We start from the raw sequence: 15,341 nt of genomic DNA, 5'->3' as shown, positions 1-15,341 counted from the left end.
GCATGGAGAGATGGATGGGGGAGTTTGCTTTAAATATTAAAAATAAATTTAATATCTTTTTGGTTGGTGGTGTCCAGATGCAGTGTAGTTCCATTTCAATGCATTCTTTGCATTAGGGTAAAAAAGCCTGATCTCGATCCAGCAATGTGCACAAGAGCAGCAGCTCTCTCTGCTCTCTCCTCATTGGTGCAGACAGAGCAGCGGGAGCCATTGCCTCCCACCGCTGTCAATCACAGCCAGTCAGGAGGGAGCAGGGGGAGAAATATCAGGGCTGCTCTGCGCAAGACTATTGCACAGAACAGGTAAGTATAACAAGTTTGCTCTTTTTTAAAAAAAAATGACTGTCATGTCTGTGCTGGAAATCTGTTTTGAACGTGACTGCACAGTGCTGTGTCCCAAACCCTATTCAGCTGACTGTAAACAAATGAGCCAGGGAGATTCTTGGTGGATTTGCTAGTGAGTTTTGGAATATTATATATTGAAAGACTAATTTCTGGTTCAACTGCAAGGATTGGAAAAATGGCCTCACATTCTCTTCAAGCTAAATTTGTATATGATGTAGAATGTATAGTCAGCTTGATGACTGCAAGCTGGCTAGGACCCAAACCTTGAGAATTCCACCACCATGCTGCACAGTTGTTATGAGGCACTTCTAAAATACTACAGGTTTCCTAAGGAAGTTCTAACCATTGGCACCAAATATGGAACTAAGGGCTCTTTCACAGAGGGATTTAAATTAGGTCAGGGGTGTCAAACTAATGCCCCGTACACACGCAACGATTATCGGCTGACCGATCGTCCGACTTTTGTCCAACTTGTGTTTTGTTGGTTGGAATGTGCCTAGACTGCACACGAATTTTCTCGGCCAACAAAAATCTACTTCAGAAGGGATGTCATGTGCTGGTTTACTTTCCGTGTGTTTTTTCTTCTCTGAGCATGCTCAGTCTTGCTTATCAGATTTTTGTCTGCCGAAATCTGTACTGACTGAAGGAAAATCGGCCGTTGTGTTGATGGCCAACAAAAATTTTATAGCCTGCACACCAGATTTTTTTCGGCCGAAAAGTCGGAGTCGGTTGTCGGAAGCATCATACTAACAAGCCCAAAATCGGCCGATCGGACGTTGGCCGAAAATTCACGTCCAATTATCGACGCGTGTGTACGGGGCTTTAGTTTCATTAGCATTATGGTTTCCCTCAAAGGTCCAGTTGTATTTGCCATTAGGTTCTGTCTGAGCATAATAATTATAAGCAGATGTCCAGAGCACTCCACTCCTCTTACATCAGATATCAAGAACCCTTCCCAACCATCAGAAGTCCCCACCATCCCTTACATCACAGTGCACCCCCTTTACTTTGTGCTGCTGTGGGAAGAAGCTGGGGACAGAGCTGGGAAACAGAAAGTGGGGGATCTGGATGAGGACCAGAGGAGGACTGAAGTCAGCTGCCGGAGTCTGCTGAATGCTGAGACCAGGGCAGGTAGAGATGAGGGGATGCTGCGGCCTCACGGAGAGGCGCAGGATCTGTAGGAGGAGTTCTGTCCTCCTCCCTGCTGTGGTCTGCTGAGATAAGGTGGGGACGAAGATGAGGGGGGTCCTGCAGCTGCAGTACAGGTGCGAGGGCCACATTTGGTCTGCAGGCCTTGTGTTTGCCACATATTAAATAGGTGGTTGGATTGTGTTTTCAACACATCTCGAAAACCTATCAATGCCACTCAAAATTGTTAAATGGGGAGTGGATGGAGGTGTTCACAATGCAGCGTTAGCATGGCCTCACATTATGGTGAGGCAAAAATAATGTTGCCTGCAAAATTGGCAGGCATTGACGCATTGCAACTCCCTCTATTCTCTTCTATTGAAACGCACCACAAGCATGCTGTTGTGGTTTGCAAAGTGTCAAAAGTAATAATTTATCATTTTAGCCTTGAACATAATAAAAAACACATCTCTGAGGGTGTTTGAGGAGTGTTGACTGACACAACTTGAATGCCTGTACAACACATCAAAAATGCTCATTAATACGCTTTAGGGCTGCTTTAGCGTTTAACGGCTGTCTGAAAGAGCCCTAATAGGAGTATTTTAGCACACCTGTATGCATGAGGCTTTATACTGATCCAAAGACTTGAATGTTTTCTGATTTGCAGATCTGAAACAAATATGCAGGATCAGGAATTCCCACTTTACTGGCCTCATGCTTATTTCAGGTCAGTGACTGAATGTATTGAGAATAGATAGCAGCCAGGTTACTTGTATTTTCAGAAAACGATCAGCAATGGCAGCTATTTCTCTAAGTACATGCTTATTTTAATTCAAAGCATGTTTTTTTTTTTATTTTACAGCCAATCAAATGTGAAAATAAGGATGATTTCTAATCAGTGTAATGACAGGTGCCCTATTCAATCACTCTCTGCGATGCATGCGATATTTTAAATGAGCAGAAGCTAGTATAATGTAATAGATTTCATTGTGAATTATTGGAGAGGCTGCAATTAATACCGGGCCCTGGTCAAGGTTGTGCGGATTCCTCATGTTCATTACATTCATAATGCACATATTTCATCCATTCAGGAACTTGGTATCTCTGTACTTTATTAATATTATTATTATAATACGGGATGTATATACCGCCAACACCAAGAGTTTATGCAGCGCTTTACAATACACTTTGATAGTGTATTGCTTTTTTCAGGTAGGCTCCAATTGTTTTGGTTGAGCTCTGTTTACCTGGTTGGCTATAGTTTAGCCTTGGAATTTCTTTTTTCGCTGTTCCCACCCCTCATGTTTAACACTGCTTTGGGAAGCCCCAATGGTTAAGAAGATCAGGAACTGTGTCTGCCAATGAACGAAACAGAAAATGGGATTTTTGACTTACCGTAAAATTAATTTCTCTGACGTTCATTGACAGACACAGCACCCACCCCTCTATGGAGTTGTAATTCTTCTGACACTGCTTGTAGCAAAACTGAGTACCTATAGCAGAGAGAGGGAGTATACCCCCTGGGACTGCCCATAGGTGTGCCTGACTTTTTTTTTCTGCCTAGTGTCCTACTCCTGTAGGAGGCAGTATAACCCAACGGTTTGGAAGAACAGGAGCGGTATCCCTTAATGAACACCAGAGAAATGGATTTTACGGTAAGTCAAAAATCCAATTTTTCACAGTACTGTATTGCATTTTTGTTGTTGGGTTTATTACTGCTTTAGGTGTTTGCCTGGAGTTTCAATTTTCTGAATACCAGACAGTATGTGTTACATATAAAGATAGTGATTATATAAAAAACTGTCTTGTAAATAAGTCTTCGTCTGGCCTTAGCTTTTACACGACTGACACAAAAGAACTCTACTACGGCTGAAATGGAGATCTTCCCTTTAGAATTTACCAATGTCATTTCAATCAGTGATAGTAACCAAAAGGTTAATGGCAGAAAACTGCTGTTTGCGGGAAGCGTTCAGCAGGTGTTGTATTAACACCCCAGGACTCCCAACCTTTAGTTTATGTGCCCACTGAGCAGAATAAAATCTTTATCTGTGAGTTCTTACACCATGGATGACAGATGCAGCCTACTCCACTGCATAGTTATGGATGGGTGGCAGTGGTAGTAAGGTGTGCAACCATAGATCTTGTTAGCAAATTACTTTATCCCTGATGGAGTCAGCTAGGCCAGCGTTAATTGGATAATAATAATTTCATTACTCTTCCCTCTTTGAAATCCAGAACAGCGGAAATGCTTCTAAACTGTAATATTTAATTACCAAGTACTTTGGAAAGGCAATATGCCATATCAATACAGATGAGTGTTGTTTATTACTTTAAAAGAACCCTTCTTCAAACCAATTAGTGTGATATGCTCCTACTGACTAATAACATAGCCTTACCCAGGAAGGCTTGGTATAATATATAAACCATATGCCCAACACGTGATAATGTGTGATGTTTATATGTATGAGTATCTCTTCAGTTGTGTCTAATGTGCCAAGTCATCCTGTGCCTGGCTAGAACAGATGTCCATCTCTCATGTTCCATGTCTTGCAGCCTCACTTACAGAACTTGGAATGTTTCATAACTTGGCCTTGGGATTCTTTACCATAAAATTATTACTAAGAAAGTTTATTAGCATTAGTAAATGGTATCAGTCTTTAATCCTGTTAATACTCAAAAGCATGCTTTTAGTCCTTTATTTAAGGATCAGCACCAAATATAGTGTTTGTAAGGAGCCAGCCTGCTTTTTTTTTGTCCACAGAACAAAATAAACTTTAAAGTCCACCCTTATATTCGAACACAACATTACAATGCAATATCACAACATTATTACTATTATTATTATAATAAGGATTTATATAGCTCCAACTTTGGGGGATCTGCTGATGGAGAAAATAAAAGTACAGTTGTTAGGTAGAGACAGGGTAGGGTTCTCTGAAGAGAAGGGTTTTCAGGGATTGTCTAAAAGTGGACACAGTGCGAGATAGTCTGACAGATTGGGTTGGGGAGTTCTAGAGGGTGGGAGAGGCTCTGGAGAAGTCCTGGAGGTGAGCATGGGAGGTGACAAGATGATCATAGACAGGTGCGGCAGATGATTACAGACAGATATGGCAGATGATTACAGACAGGTGCGCCAGATTATTACTGGCAGATGTGGCAGATGATGTGCACCAGATGTGCGCCAGATTATCATGGACAGATGCGGCAGATGATCATGGACAGATGTGGCGGATGACCATAGACAGATGCGGCAGATGTTAACTGTAATAGATTATTTTACTGGGACAGATGTGTGACAGGTGTTTTTACTGTGTTGAGGACACTGTGTTGGGGACATTAGCTGGGTGATCAGTGAGTAAAAAGCAGTAAAACTGCTTAATACTCACTGATCCCCGGCTGTCAGCACAGAGCTGCTGTCCTTCTCCTCACTGTGTGAGGAGAAGCAAAGCCGAACGCCGTTACAATGGCTGTATTGACATTACATAATGGCTGTGATTGGACACAGCCATCATGTGATCAGGAGGGCCAATCACAGAGCCCTCCTGCCGAGCAGTGTTGCGCTGTGTCCTAGGACACAGGCACACCGAGATCGTGCAGCTGCATGTGCACACGGCCACGCGATCTCCCTCCTTCGGAAGGACGTTCAGGAACGTCCACTCAGAAGGAGGAAGCTCCCACCTGGTTGTTTATATACATTGGCCGGGTGGGAGGAGGTTAAATGGTATAAAACGGAGGTGAATGTGCTCAAAAAAACAATGCTTGCATCATAGCTTAGACTTAACATCATCTGCTTAAGCCCATATATGTAAATTCACAATACTTGTAGACACATCGACTAACGTGTTTCGAGGTTACCCTCTTCTTCAGTGCCTAAAGAACATGCTCATTCCATATCTTCTTATACATGGTGATAAATCACCTTTAGTAATAACAACTCTATATAGGTCAATCCCAACTATACAGGGTGGCCTAGGCCACAGTTTTCTATGGCCACCAAAAACATCTTTATTTTTTTCCTTTTGCTCGTGTTGTATAGGAAACATTTTACATTACTTGATCTGCTCAATGGACCGTGATCTCTTTGTATTTTTCTTGGTATCTAACTAACAAAAAATTTGGAAAAGAAAATTGAAAGTTCCCATCTGGCTATCAGGCCAGACACACAAAGGCTTGCAGGTCTTAGTGGAAATAGGCAAACATGGGCTTTGCGAAAATCTCATGAAGTCGATCTGTTAGGAAATGTAAAACTTTGCAGTTTTTAGTAGAATAAGGGGAATAATATAAGAATCATGGAAAACATTTGCAGGAGTGTACAGGGTACCTAATTGATCATTCTTACCCTTAAGCCTCCTACACAAGATGAGAATATTTTTTTTTGCATGCTAGTCTCGTATCGAAAATAAAGAGGTTACTAAAGTTCCGAAAATTCTTGTATGACAGAATAAAATTTCCGAAGTGATGTAATGTATTGTATTGTGTTTGTTTCCGAGCATTCATGGTCTTCGTCATTTGATTTTTGTTTCGAACTAATACTGTACTAATTAAATTAAAATAGTTTGTTCTGGTATCAAATGAGAAAAATGTTTGTGTTTGTCCCTTTGGATAATTTTGCATTAACTGTTGTGGCTCTCGAAAGTTGTGAACAATCAGATTATCGTATGATCACTTAGAATGCGGTATTTTTCATCTGATTTTCTAATCGTGTATACTAGGCAATGACATGAGATGGCAATCCCCCTTTGCCCTGATTAGTATTATTACTACTGTTGTACTAATACCAGCTCCCGTTCTCTTCTCTGCCCACTCTAGAATGCATTAAGGTGGAAAACGTTGAGGCTTTACAATCACTTTAAAACAGAAGGCGTCTGCACCTATCATTTTTTTTTTACAAATCCAAAAATAAGGGGTTTCCTCCTCATTTTAGGATAGACTATAGTGTATGGCACCCGGGTCCAAGTGTCTTTCTGGAATCACTATTTTATAGCACAGATTAAAGCAGAACCCTTACCAACTTGATAAAAAATAATGTTATTTAGCAAGGAACATACATTCCACATTCATAATCATGCTAGCAAAATGAGTGTGTGCTGTAAATTGCCTCCAGTATTGTTCCTGTTCCTTCATGCCGAAGGCTGCCATTTTGCTGAACCCCAGAGCCCCTGAACAGCAGTAAGTCATAAAGTAGAACTAAACCCATCAATTTAGGACTTCAGCTGTTCCTATTTTTCCTACTGTTATCTGACACTTGTAGTGTTTTCCTTTTGGGGGCGTCTCGTTACTGTTCTTGCTATACTATGTTGATTGTTGTATACCTAGTTTTTTCACTGTATGCATATGTTTTCTTTACTTCCCACGGTGTTGAGATTTGTTGTTTGACATTCACCTGTCTTGTTATTTTTTTTTCAATAAAGCATTCCTTGTTTGTAAAAAAAAACCCATCAATTTAACAGTTTAACCACTTCAGGTTTTTTTTTCAGGTCTTACCCCCTTAATGACCGGGCCATTTTTTTGCGATTCTGGACTGTGTTACTTTAACTAACAATTGCGTGGTCATGCGATGCTGTACCCAAATACAATTGGTGTCCTTGTTTTCCCACAAATAGAGCTTTCTTTTGGTGGTATTTGATCCCCTCTGCGGTTTTTAGACTTTGCGATATAAACCAAAAAAAGAGCGACAATTTTGAAAAAAACACAATATTTTTTACTTTCTGCTATAAAACATTCCCAATAAAAAAAATGTAAAAATCAGTTTGGGTCAAGTTGTATTCCGCTACATATTTTTGGTAAAAAAAATCCCAAAAAGTGTATATTAATTGGTTTGCGCAAAAGTTATAACATTTACAAACTACAGGATAGATTTCTGGACTTTTTATTTATTTTTTTTTTGTTTTTATTTGTATTGGCGAAGATCTGCGATTTTTAGCGGGACTGCGACATTGCGGCGGACAGATCGGACCCCTAACTGAAATTTTTTACACTTTTTGGCGACCAGTGACATTACTATAGTAATCAGTGCTAAATAATATGCACTGTTACTGTATAAAGGACACTGGCAGGGAAGGGGGGTTAATAACTGCGGGTAATCAAGGGGGTTAAATGTATGCCTAAAGTGTTTGCTAACTGTGGGGGGGCTCTGTGAAAGGCACACAGAGATTGGTATTTCATCTTAGCGTGCCTGTCTGACAGAAGAGCCGCCTGCTTTGTTTACATAGGCGGGCGGCTCTTCTATCAGTTTCCCTGAAGATCGCGGGAGGCCGGCGGAGATCAAGCCACTCCTCCCGCAGTCTGGCTCCCGCTGTGTCTAATCACAGTGGGAGCTGAGCTCTGGCGATGCGTGCTGTGTGCACAAAATTACGTCGATCTACGTGATTATGCTCAGCCGAGCCGCCCTGCCACAGTAAATCTGCGTGGGGCGGTCGGCAAGTGGTTAAAAAAAGTTATATTCCTGGAATGCCAGGATTGCTAACTGTCACATTTGCTTGTGTCCTCAACCAAACTGTCAAACTGTCAAATGGCTGTTGTGATACAGATCACATGTTCAGCACCATGGCAGTTGCAGATCAAACAGAAGTAGCTTCCACGGCTGTAAGGATAGGAGGGTTTATTTCTGCTTTAAGGCTGTCAACAGATTGGCCTCTAAAAATTAATCAGTGCCTAAAAATGGAGAGCAACTAAGCATGTGCAGAGCAGGATGAGACAATGTATTATTGGATTTTAAACAGTATAGGGACTTATTGCTGTTGTCTTACATAGCTTTACCTGCAAAAGGGGCCGGCCTGAAGTGATCCAGCAGGACTTAGTTTTCTGACTAAAGTTCCTCTTTAAGTTTAAAGCTGAACTCCAGGATAATTTGTATTGCACAGTTACATTGGTCCAGCTTAGACCAATGTAAGTATGCATATTCCATTCCAGTGGGATCACTGTGGAAATGGAGAATCACTGCAATAGTCGCCACTGTCTTCCAGGTCCCGTTTACACGGTCGCTTGCTCGGAATGGCTGCCAAAGCAAAGCATTTTTTCATTAAAGGAAATAGATTGTGATGTCACCTCCCTGCATTTTCACCCTGTGCAATCAGAGAACAGTTTGCTTTTATTGACATGGGACCCAGAAGACCGCGGTGATCACTGTAGTAGCAGCGACTACTGCAATGATTCTCTGCTTCCAAAATCTCCCCATGGAATGCACATTCAGCCGTCTAGGCGATTGACATTGCATGTATTGTTCAGTTGACTCCTGGGATAGTGAAGTCGTCAATCCCAGGAGTCTTCAGGCATCTTGTCAACAAGTATATGTGCTGTTCACTATGATTATTTTGCATGCGCGAGAAGTGGATGTGCGCTGCAAAGCTTGTCAGGCTATCCAGGCTACTCCAGCGATCTGTGCTCTATCCACACCATCCCACCGGGGCAGCCAGGACACAAAGCAGAGCAAAGGGAAGAGGACACCGTGAAACAGAAAGGAGATCATGGAGTTTCTGAAACTCCCAGCGGTGGAGTGATATGTCTACCTTGATTTCCTTGTTTTAGTGCGTGCTCATCCAATTCTCATGCCTGTAAAATAATCATAGCGAACAACGCATATACTTGTTGACAAGATTCCTGAAGTCTCCTGGGATTGATGACGCCACTATCCCAGGAGTCAACCGAACAATACATGCAATGTCAATCGCCTGGGTGGCTGAATGTGAATTCCATGGGAATATTAAAAAAAAATAGGAGCGCTGTGATTTGTATATTTTTTGCTAGCGGCTCTTTTAAGTGTTTAGCGTCGACGTTTTCTGATTTTCGATTCTTTGCTTCCACAGCAATGTATGGAATATGCGTACTTACATTGGTCCAAGCTTAACCAATGCAATTATGCACTACAAGCCATACCTGACTTCAGCTTTGTTATCATATAGTAATTTATTTCAAACTACAGTTATTAGCAAGACAACCAACATGGGAATCCTAAAAGGGAGCATCGGGTTGCTATGGGCAGCACAAAAGCCTTGCAAAATGCTGCCATGTTTGTAGCAGTGCAGAGCAGTGTCGGTCTTATGCCAGGAGCCTGTGTTACCTGGGAAAGGCTTGTTCTGGATGCATGCTTACTGGAGTCCTTTGTGACAGAGATACACGCAGGAGCAGAGTAAAAGGGAAACAGCAGGATCTCCCCGCTGCCTGGGGAGATTGCTTAGAGGCCAAATTATAGTGGAAGCAGCACACACAGCCGTCTGTTATGGACTGTCAGTCTCTGGAGAGCTTCATGCTGCCAGAAATTTCTATCAGATAGAGTTAGAGTTTAGATTATGAGCCTTGTCAGTTGATGTGATGCTGCCGGAACGAAAGGAAGCTCAAAATAATTAACATTGTGTTGGACGGATCAATTCACACAGACACTCCAAGAAAGAGAGGTGTGTATGCAGGGCCACTTTGCTGCAATCTTGCTGCATCCAAGGCATCTATCTTGCTTCAGCAGTAAATGTAATACTATATCCACTTAAGCCCTGGAAGATTTTACCCCCTTCCTGACCAGGGCCAATTTTGCGATTCGGCACTGCGTGACTTTAACGGACAATTGCGCGGTCGTGCGACGCTGTACCTAAACAAATTTGACGTTCTTTTTTTCCCACAAACAGAGCTTTCTTTTGGTGGTATTTGATCACCTGTGCGATTTTTTGATCATGCGCTATAAACAAAAAAAAGCGTCAATTTTGCAAAAATAACAATATTTTTCACATTTTTTTTATATGAAATTCCCCCCAAAAAAATGTAAAAAGCTAAATTTTTTTACTTTTTAGGCCAATTTGTTTTATGCTACCTATGTTTGGAAAAAAAAAAATTGCAAAAAGTTATTGCGTTTACTAACTAAGGGAAAGATTTTTGTCATTTTTGTTGTTTTTTTTTAACGAGTAATGGCGGCGATCTGCGATTTTTTTGCGGGACTGCGACATTGCGGTGGACAGATCGGACCCTTGACTGACATTTTTGACACTTTTGGGGTTACCAGTGACATTACTACAGTAATCAGTGCTATACATATACACTGTTACTGTAAAAATGACACTGGCAGTGAAGGAGTTAACTTTATTGGAGAGGGAGGGGTTAAGTGTGTCCCTAGGGGTGTGTTTCTTACTGTGATTGGCTGTGGCTACTGGTGTAAGAACAGAGATCAACGGTCCTACATAGATCCCTAGAGCCTCACAGGCTAGCGACGTAGTCCTACGTCGCTTTGCCTGTGAGGGGCTGACCGCCGCAGTTAATAGTCGTGCGGCGGTCGGCAAGCGGATATAGAGGAAGATTTAGTAAAACTAAACTGGTGCACACAGACTCTGGAGCAGCTGTGCATAGTAACCAAGCAGCATCTAGGTTTAATTTTCAAAGCTTAATTGAACAAGCTGAAGTTAGAAGATGATTGGCTACAATGCACAGCTGCACCAGTTTTAGTAACCCTCCCTATGGTTGTTTAGTCTTTGTTTCTGTAATGTAGAAGTTCTTCTGCATTTCCTTAAAGGATCGATTCACCCCAAAATACAATATTTTAGCCATTGATAAAACCTGGTGGGCTTAGTCAACCCTTGCTTCTTTTATGCCTTGGATGCTTCAGCAGCATGACCTACCAGCTATAGCTCCTGACTCGGTTTCTATTCCCCTTTCTTTCTTTGCCTTCTCCATAATATAAAATTAATATTTTTACAATATACTATTTATATAGTGCCAACAGTTCACAGAATTTTACAAAATAAAGAGAGACTACAGTTGTAAAACAATCCAAGACAAAAGGATTAGGAGGCCCTGCTGATGGGAACTTGCAATCTAAAAGTGAGGTCAGTTAGGTTGAGACAGGATAGGCTTCCCTGAAGTGATGAGTCTCAGTGATCACCTAGAGACGGACAGAGTAGAAGATAGTTACACACTCTGCAGTAGAGAGTTCCACAGGATGGTAGAGGCTCTGGAGTAGTCCTAGAGATGAGCATGAGAGAAGGCAATGGGGTAGCTACAGAGCAGGAGGTCTTAGGAGGATCAGAGATGACGATTTGGGTGATATTTGGAGACAAGGTTGGGGATGTAGCTTGAGTTTAGGATTGTTTTGTATGTTGTTAATATTTTAGATTGTATTCGTTGGGTGAACAGAAGCCAGCTGAGGGCTTTCGCAGAGGGAGTCAGTAGACACCGAGCGGTTGGTGAGGTTGATAATTCTGGCATATTTATTGGCCACCAGGGGAAGAAGACCTGCTCAGAATGGTCACAGCAGGTGTGCTGACCCAGGAATTTGAGAACAGAAATCTCACCAATATATTAACCATGTACACTATATTACCAAAAGTATTGGGACTCCTGCCTTTACATGCACATGAACTTTAATGGCATCCTAGTCTTAGCATGTAGGGTTCAATATTGAGTTGGCCCACTCTTTGCAGCTAAAACAGCTTCAACTCTTCTGGTTAGGCTGTCCAAAAGGTTTAGGAGTGTGTCTATAGGAACGTTTGACCATTCTTCCAGAAGCGCATTTGTGAGGTTAGGCACTGATGTTGGATAGAAGGCCTGGCTTGCCGTCTGCACTCTAATTTATCCCAAAGATGTTCTATAGGGCTGAGGTCAGGACTCTTGGCAGGCCAGTCAAGTTCCTTCAACCCAAGCTCGCTCATCCATGTCTTAATGGACCTTGCTTCTGATAGAATGGTCAAACATTCCCATAGACACACTCCTAAACCTTGTGGACAGCCTTCCCAGAAGAGTTGAAGCTGTTATAGCTGCAAAGGGTGGGCCAACTCAATTTTGAACCCTACGGACTAAGACTGGGATGCCATTAAAGCTCATGTGCGTGTAAAGGCAGGCGTCCGAATACTTTTTTTAACATATTGTACTATATCTCAATAAGAACTATCTGAGTTGCCCTTATCCACCAATCAGATTTAGCAAATTCTGTACTACCAATTCATAAATCTGATAGTAGCTTTAGAATATAGAAAATACACTTGCCTATATCATGTTGAAAATATTTCACTCTATAATGTCAGTCATGCCTCTGTGATTAACTCAGAAGATACATTTTTAATGCTATCATATACAGAATATAAACGCTGGTTGAAAGCCTTTTTGTTGCCAGTATAAGTGCCTTCAGACAGAGTTTTCAGACAGCAAAGCAGCTGTTTTGTGTCCCAGAGCACCGAGAAGGCTTACTACACTCCCCTCGCTCGCTCGCTCAGGATGTTTCATCCTCTACCTCCACATTCTCTTCCCTCCTGAATATGTGGTCCTCTGCTTTTCCTTTGGTATATTTCTTTCTTCTTGTACGCATGACTGCTCTGTGCTCTTAGCAAGCACATCTAATGAAAAATTAAATTGTTTCCCATTTCATGTGAGTGGTCTTTGCAGGAAGCGAGGATGAGGCGATGATTGGGGGGGGGGGGGATGGGGGACATAGACTGGACCACAGGAGACATATATACTGTCTGTACTGTGTCTGGTTGTAATTTCTATTTTTCTCCTTTCTTGCAGCCAGCAATGACTATAATGTTATACAGCATTTAAATCTAAATTTTATAGAAGGTTAAACATAATTAGAACTAGAAAATTAGTGCATTATGTGGGACACTCACCGTTTTCTAGATATAGGGCATATCGCATTCTTTAAAAAAAAAAAAAAATAATGTATTTCTTTATTTATTCATGTATAACTGGGCAATTCTTTAACTGAGGCAAAGAGAGAATTTAGTTTTATGCTTCTACCAGCTTCTGTGTGCTGAGGCCACATGTGTCGCGTACAGCCACCAATACAAGTAAAGGGCTCTAAGCCGCTTCTCCCACGGTGCCACTATTGCAGGGCCTCGAGGTACAAAGGTAGGGTGGTAACATCATTGTCTTCACCTCCTACAATCAAAAAAATCCTTGTTATCATTGAAAATAATACAAGGCAGTGTACAGAAGGGCAGCGCCTGGGCACTGGGCTTGGAAGACTGCTGCTAACACTGTAATAGCAGCAAATACAACAGCGATTTGCAGCTTCAATAGGGATTGCTCAGGTACGCTATATGCATATTTACATTGGTCCAGGCTGAACCAATGTAAGTGCAGTATGCATAGCTATATTTCAGTCTTCAGCTGCTTTTGCACTCCTACAAACTTGTATAGGGGGAGAAGAAGTTCTGACACAAACAGAAGCCCATATGCTCTGTCCCTAAAGATGGCCTCAGACTTTAGATGGCTCATGCAGCAAGTTGGTATAAGCAGCGAGGGGAGGAGAATGCACAGTAGAGAGTACTGGCTTCAATGCAAACAAGTGTAGTGGTGCTGCTACCTTCCTTCAATCTTCAGCTCAGCCCGTTGCTCAGACTGAAAGACTGCTGATACCTCTGTGTACTGTGAACCACTGGAGGGACAGTCGGTAAACGTCAAATAGCAATATCCTTTTTTGAAATTACATTAAAACGCTGTAAATCGGTCAATGCATTTTGGCCATCAGACCTTGGTCATAGCTCATGCCTGTCGGCCGAAATGTGTTGGTTGTTTTAGAGCGGTTTTATGCCATTTAAATAAAGGATATTGCCATTTGTCGTTTACCCAAGTGCAGACTGTCCCCCCAGAGAGTACTGGCTACCAGTACTGATTTATGAATGGGAAATATAAGCAATTAGGACCTGTTTTCTGGCATCACTAAGCTGTATCAATGCAATAAATTCCTATTAATTGACATATATTATGTGTATAAAACTTCAGAAATAATTTTAAAATAAATTTGTCATTGTCACTTATGATATTGTATATGTTTTACAGGACCAGATTGAACAGGTGGACCCCCGGGGACGGACCCCTCTTCATCTAGCTACAACATTAGGTCACCTGGAATGTGCCAGAGTGTTGCTCAATCGTGGGGCTGATGTCAGCAAAGAGAACCGCAGCGGATGGACAGGTGAGTGTAGCTATTTGCCCTTCATCTGTTTAAAAGTGTAAAATGCATGTTTAAGAACACAAAAATCGTTTTTGTGGAACACATTTGGAGCATAAAGAAGGCAAAAAGTATTGTTACATTGATACCTTTTAGTGACTGAGTAAGAATATTAAAAAGATACAAGCTTTTAATGCTGTGAAGCTCCTTCTTCAGCTACAATGACAGATACAAGGTGAAATGGTAAATGCAAAATATATACACTGCTCAAAAAAATTTTTGAAAACACAGCAGATCTCAATGGGGAAAAATATCATGCTGGATATCTATACTGATATGGACTGGGTAATGTGCTTGGAACGAAAGGATGACACATCGTTTAATGGAAATTAAAATTATCAACCTACAGAGGGCTGAACTCAAAGACCCCCCGAAAACCAAAGTGAAAAAATGTCAAGTCAATTTTGCTGAAATTTCATTGCAGCAACTCAAAATGGTACTCAGTAGTTTGTATTGCCCCCATGTGCTTGTATGCATGCCTGACAATGGCGGGCATGCTACTAATGAGATGACGGATGGTATCCCTGGGGTATTTCCTCCCAGATCTGGACCAGGGCATCTCTGAGCTCTTAAACATACGGAAGTGCAACCGCCAGTGTCGGATGGACTGAAACATAATGTCCCAGAGGTGTTCTATTGAATTTAGCGCAGACGAGCGTGGGGGCCATTCAATGGTATCAATTCCTTCATTCTCCAGAAACTGGCTGCCTTCTCTTGCCACATAAGGCCGGGCATTGTCATGCACCAGGATGAACCCAGCACCAGTGTAGGGTATAAAAATGGGTCCAAGTATTTCATCCCGTTCCTAATGGCAGTCAGGGGTCCATTGTCTAGCCTGTAGAGGTCTGTGTGTCCCTCCATGGATATGCCTCCCCAGACCATTACTGACCCACCACCAAACCGGTCGTGCTGAATGATGTTAGAGGCAGCATAACATTCTC

At 41.9% G+C, this 15,341-nt stretch overlaps 1 protein-coding gene across 5 annotated transcripts in view; it reads left to right on the top strand.

Annotated features, from left to right (window-relative positions):
- ANKRD13B (ankyrin repeat domain 13B) overlaps positions 1-15,341 on the top strand; it is a gene marked incomplete at its 5' end in the record, with an annotated part of 332,368 nt that overhangs the window by 212,872 nt on the left and 104,155 nt on the right. For all 5 annotated transcript variants that reach the window (XM_082245099.1, XM_082245095.1, XM_082245096.1 and 2 more), the window contains one exon: positions 14,229-14,364. In XM_082245099.1, coding sequence (XP_082101225.1) covers positions 14,229-14,364 — 136 coding nt within the window. The remainder of the gene's footprint in view (positions 1-14,228; positions 14,365-15,341) is intronic.

This window comes from Pelophylax lessonae (genome assembly GCF_965119305.1).
Source record: "Pelophylax lessonae genome assembly, chromosome: 2".
NCBI classification, from domain to species: domain Eukaryota; kingdom Metazoa; phylum Chordata; class Amphibia; order Anura; family Ranidae; genus Pelophylax; species Pelophylax lessonae.
Note: the sequence above shows the minus strand (reverse complement) of the source record. Positions and strands in the feature narration are given on the sequence as shown.